The 1,163-nt window shown below is 47.9% G+C and overlaps 1 protein-coding gene across 1 annotated transcript in view; it reads right to left on the bottom strand.

The window, feature by feature from the left end:
• Nucleotides 1-324: 324 nt before the first annotated feature.
• The window catches only part of LOC103924175 (cytokine receptor common subunit beta-like), a 15,872-nt gene continuing 15,033 nt past the window's right edge, over nucleotides 325-1,163 (bottom strand). Inside the window, 1 exon segment of the mRNA XM_009332656.1 lies at nucleotides 325-471. Coding sequence (XP_009330931.1) covers nucleotides 325-471 — 147 coding nt within the window.

The following is a 1,163-nucleotide window of genomic DNA, read 5'->3' as shown; positions in this document are numbered from 1 at the left end:
AATCGTTTTCTTTTCATATAACCTGAGAGCCTTGAACTGAAATTGATTACCTATTTTTAGAAAGGAGCCCTAGCTAAATCTGTCATCTTCCCCCGCCAATCACAACTATCAGGGGAATGTGAGCGTATCTAAATGCAGGTACATGGAAATTATGGCCTGTCCCTTTTACCAAATACATTAATATAACTAAGAAAGGGGTAGGGCTGCTTGATATCTTTCACCATGTTGGACTAGAAGCTGGAGAGGAGAGGTAGCATTTGTGGAAAGAAAATGGGATTATAATGGTGTCATTTTTCAAATTTTTGTCTTGGTTATCTAAGACCCCTACAACTCCAGCAGGCTTTTCTGAACCTCAAAGCTGGCTGCTTTCCTTTCCACAACAGCTTTCTTTAGTATTCTGAAGATCTGAATCACCTCAATATTCTGTGCATGGTCTTCCTTGCCACTGATGGATCCCCCATCATGTGCAGGCTATCTGATCATTTTAATGGATTTCCAAAACTTATTTACTTGGTGCGGTGTATTGACCCTGGCTGGATGCCAGGTGCCCACCAAGCTGCTCTATCCCTCCCCCTCCTCAACTGGACAGGGGGAGAAAAATATGACAAAAGGCTCGTGTGTCGAGATAAGGACAGGGAGATCACTCAGCAATTAACTGTCACAGGCAAAACAGACTCGACTCAGGGAAATTAATTTAATTTATTGCCAATCAAATCAGAGTAGGATAATGAGACATAAACCCCAAATCTTAAAACACCTTTGCCGCACCCCTCCCTTCTTCCCCGGCTCAACTTCACTCCCGATTTTCTCTACCTCCTCCCCCTGAGTGGTGCAGGGGGATGGGGAATGGGGGTTGTGGTCAGTTCATCACAGATTGTCTCTGCTGCTCCTTCCTCCTCACGTTCTTCCCCTGCTCCAGTGTGGGATCGCACCCATGGGAGACAGTTCTTCACGAACTTCTCCAATATGGGTCCTTCCCACAGGCTGCAGTTCTTCACAGACTGCTCCAGTGTGGGTCCTTTCCATGGGGCGCAGTCCTTCAGGAACAGACTGCTCCAGCGTGGGTTCCCCACAGGGTGACAGGTCCTGCCAGAAGACATGCTCCAGCATGGGCTCCTCTCCACAGGGCCACAGGTCCTGGCAGGAACCTGCTCCAGCGTGGG

Source organism: Pygoscelis adeliae, unplaced genomic scaffold (assembly GCF_000699105.1).
Source record: "Pygoscelis adeliae isolate BGI_AS28 unplaced genomic scaffold, ASM69910v1 Scaffold399, whole genome shotgun sequence".
In the NCBI taxonomy this organism is placed as follows: Eukaryota; Metazoa; Chordata; class Aves; order Sphenisciformes; family Spheniscidae; genus Pygoscelis; species Pygoscelis adeliae.
Note: the sequence above shows the minus strand (reverse complement) of the source record. Positions and strands in the feature narration are given on the sequence as shown.